The 3,660-nt window shown below is 42.7% G+C and overlaps 1 protein-coding gene across 1 annotated transcript; it reads left to right on the forward strand.

Annotated features, from left to right (window-relative positions):
• The first annotated feature begins 1,598 nt into the window (after positions 1–1,598).
• On the forward strand, positions 1,599–2,553 carry LOC138845770 (olfactory receptor 7E178-like). The gene has a single exon (XM_070059342.1). The coding sequence runs from the start codon at positions 1,672–1,674 to the stop codon at positions 2,551–2,553; it is 882 nt and encodes a 293-aa protein (XP_069915443.1). The 5' UTR covers positions 1,599–1,671.
• The last annotated feature ends 1,107 nt before the right edge of the window (positions 2,554–3,660 follow it).

Consider the following 3,660-nt stretch of genomic DNA (forward strand, 5'->3'; position numbering starts at 1 on the left):
ATCATCTATATAGCATTTTTTTAAGAAAAAAAAAAAACACCTGAGGTTATAAGGGGTGCATATTAAAATATTTGAAAAATGCCGATGGCCCTTAAAGTTCCTTATTTTACATCACTGTCAGGTGCCTAGTGTAGTAGTGTTACATTGGAAGTCACTGATGTCACGTGGTTATGTGTACAGAGATAAACTACTTTTATCAATATTTGAAGTCCACAAAACAAATGAAAGGAGTTATATAGTAAATGATGCTAAAGGACAAATGGGAGTGGGCATATAGCATTGTGGTTAAGATGCCCACCTCCCACACTGGAATGCCTGGGTTGGATTCCTGGATCTGGCTCCTCACTCCAGCTTCCTGCTACTGCAGATGATAGGAAGTAGTGGTGATGATCAAATATTTGGGCTACTGCCACACATGTGGAAGGCCTGGATTGAATTCCATCTCCCAAAGCTTCTGCATGGGAGAAATCACAGCCATGGTAGTCATTTGGGGCAGTGAACCAGTGGAGGGAAACTCTCAAATCTCTATCTGTGTGTCTGCCTCTCAAAACAAGCAGATACACAATACTTGAGTGACTACTTCCATCTACAAAGGAGGGCAATCAGAACAGCTAAGAATGATAAAACCCTAGAGGGCAACTGATACCCAGCAATATTTCCTGATTGTGAATACCCAACTTTAATTTGGTGATTAGATAATGCAGTTCTAGCTATTAAGGGTATTATAATTATTTCAAGTCAAGTAAACTATACTGTTGGTTACAAGAAAATAAGGTACACAGCACACTGTTAGCAAGAATGTTTTTCCAAATAGGGACACTTTTTATTCTTCCTTTTTAAAAGCAAACGGTGCTTCACCAAATGAAAATTTAGCAAGTAGAAAAGCACAAAGACCCTAGTTTAACAGAAATATAGGCAAGTGATATAAATAGTAATTGAATGGAAAGACAACCATTTCACCCATAGATAGTAAATGTTAAAGTAATCACTGATCATTAAAAGTATAGAATAACATATTTTAGATTAAAAATATATTATCTCAAAAAGGAAAGAAAGTGAGCGAGGAGGGAATGAAGAGTGAATATCATTATATTGTATCTATGAACTAAATTAAATCCGCTAAAAACTAAAAAACTAAAAATGAATTCAAAGAATAAGTTACAATTGACTGTGATCATGGACTTAGTCCTTCTAATGTTTATGGTCTTCTAAAATTTTTCATTTGAGTGTCTCTAAAGTAGATATGCATGGAAGGAGCTGAATAACATGAAAACCAATCATGTAAGCACCCTAAGAAGCCTGAGTGTGTTACGGTTGAGAAGACTGGAAGAAATTGTATGCTTACCAGTGTAAATAAGAAGGCAAAACACATCATAAAAATTATGAATTTCAAAACTGTATAGCACCAGGTTAACATTTTCTTTTAATTCTGTTTATTGTATAAACCTTAGAGTTACTCTTGAACTATCTACATGACTAGCTGAGTTGAAAACATATACAGAGTGCTGAGTGCCTGTTCATCAGTTTCCTTTTACCAACACTATTTTCTTTTCCAGAAGGAATGCAGGTTATATTGAAACACAAAATCTTACACGTGTCTCAGAATTCCATCTCTTGGGATTCTCGGAGGATCCAGACCTACAGCCCCTCATTTTTGTGCTGTTCCTGTACATGTATTTGGTCACGGTGCTCGGGAATCTGCTCATCATCCTGGCTGTCAGCTCAGACTCCCACCTGCACACCCCCATGTACTACTTCCTCTGCAACCTGTCCTTGGCTGATGTGGGTCTCACCTCCACCACGGTTCCCAAGGTGATTGTGGATGTCCACACTCACAGCACAGTCATCTCCTATGTGGGCTGCCTGACACAGATGTCTTTTTCCATCATCTTTGAATGCATGGATGATTTGATTCTGACAGTGATGGCCTATGACAGGTTTGTTGCCATCTGCCACCCTCTTCATTACCAGGTCATCATGAACCCCCGCCGCTGTGGCTTCTTAGTTTCAGTGTCAGTTGTGGCCAGCCTTTTGGATTCCCTGCTGCATAGTTTGATGGTCTTCCAAGTGTCCTGCTTCAAGGATGTTGAAATTTCCAGTTTCTTCTGTGACCCTTCTCAGCTTCTCAACCTCACCTGCCTTGACACGATCACCCATGACATATTCATATGTTTTGTTGGTGTCGTATATGCTTTTCTCCCTATGTCAGCACTCTTCTTCTCTTATTATAAAATCGTTTCCTCCATTCTGAGGGTCCCATCACCAGGTGGGAAGTACAAAGCCTTCTCTACTTGTGGCTCTCACGTGTCAGTCATTTGCTTATTTTATGGAACAGGCCTTGGGGTCTATCTCAGTTCAACTTTCTCACTTTCTCCGGGGCAGGATGCCTGGGCTTCAGTGGGGTACACTCTGGTCACCCCCATGCTCAATCCCTTTATCTACAGCCTGAGGAACAGGGACATCAAGAGGGCCATCTGGAGGCTCCTCAGCAACACAGTCTCTGTGCTATGCATTTGGAGTACTGGTTGGAAAAGCAGCAAAACTGAGTCCTAGAACTACACATCTCACCTCCCTCATTCCATGGCATTTGAGGCTCTTTTCTCTCCATACATGTGCCTTTAAGTGGCCTCTTTTGGTGTTTCTGGTGGAGAGCATTATAGAATTTTTGTTCATGTTAACCACAGGATGTCTGAATCCTATGATACTATAGGTTCCTGTTACTAATGCAGACATCCTAGACAGATGAGCAACTCTTTTTTTAAATTTATTTATTTGACAGGCAACCTAGAGAGGGAGAGAGGGAGAGAGGGAGAGAGGGCGAGAGGGAGAGAGCAAAATGTCTTCCTTCCATTGGTTGACTTTCCAAATGGCCTCTATGGCTGGAGATGCACCTATCTGAAGCCAGGTACCAGGAGCTTCCTCCTGGTCTCTCATAAGGGTGCAGGGCCCAAGAACTTGGGCCATCTTCCACTGCTTTCCCAGGCCACAGCAGAGAGCTGGATTGGAAGAGGAGCAATCGAGACTAGAACCAGCGCCCATATGGGATGCCAGTGCTGCAGGCAGAGGATTAACCAAGTGAGCCATGGCGCTGGCTTCATTTTTTTTTTAAGATTTATTTACTTGGAAGTCAGAGTTACACAAAGAGAGGAGAGGCAGGAAAGAGAGAGAGAGAGAGAGAGAGAGAGAGATGTGTCTTTCATCCACTGGTTCACTCCCCAGTTGGCCACAATGGCCAGAGCTGTGTCAATCCAAAGCCAGGAGCCAGGAGTTTCTTCCAGGTCTCCCACATGGGTGCAGGGGCCCAAGCACCTGTGCCATCCTCCACTGCTTTCCAAGGCCATAGCAGAGAGCTGGATTGGAAGTGGAGCAGCTGGGACTAGAACTGGCGCCCACATGGGATGCTGGCACTCCAGGTAGCGGCTTTACCTGCTATGCCACATTGCCAGCCCCTCCTTTTGTGTTTTTAAAGTTTCCATATTTTCCAAAATCCATATGTATCTTACACACATGTGTGTCACCCTTCATTATCTGTGACAATGTGCAGTGCTGCTCATTTTTAGGGAACACCAGGGAGCTTTAGCAATACTCAGGCCTGAGCCTCTCCACCAGAGATTCTGATTTCTTCAAGTGTATGAATACTGAGAAGAGAATTTCTAAGGA

The sequence above is a fragment of the Oryctolagus cuniculus genome, chromosome 16 (assembly GCF_964237555.1).
Source record: "Oryctolagus cuniculus chromosome 16, mOryCun1.1, whole genome shotgun sequence".
NCBI classification, from domain to species: Eukaryota; Metazoa; Chordata; class Mammalia; order Lagomorpha; family Leporidae; genus Oryctolagus; species Oryctolagus cuniculus.

Coding starts and splice junctions, on each gene's coding strand:
- LOC138845770 (XM_070059342.1), top strand. CDS start 1,672: ATGTATTTGGTCACGGTGCTCGGGAATCTGCTCATCATCCTGGCTGTC.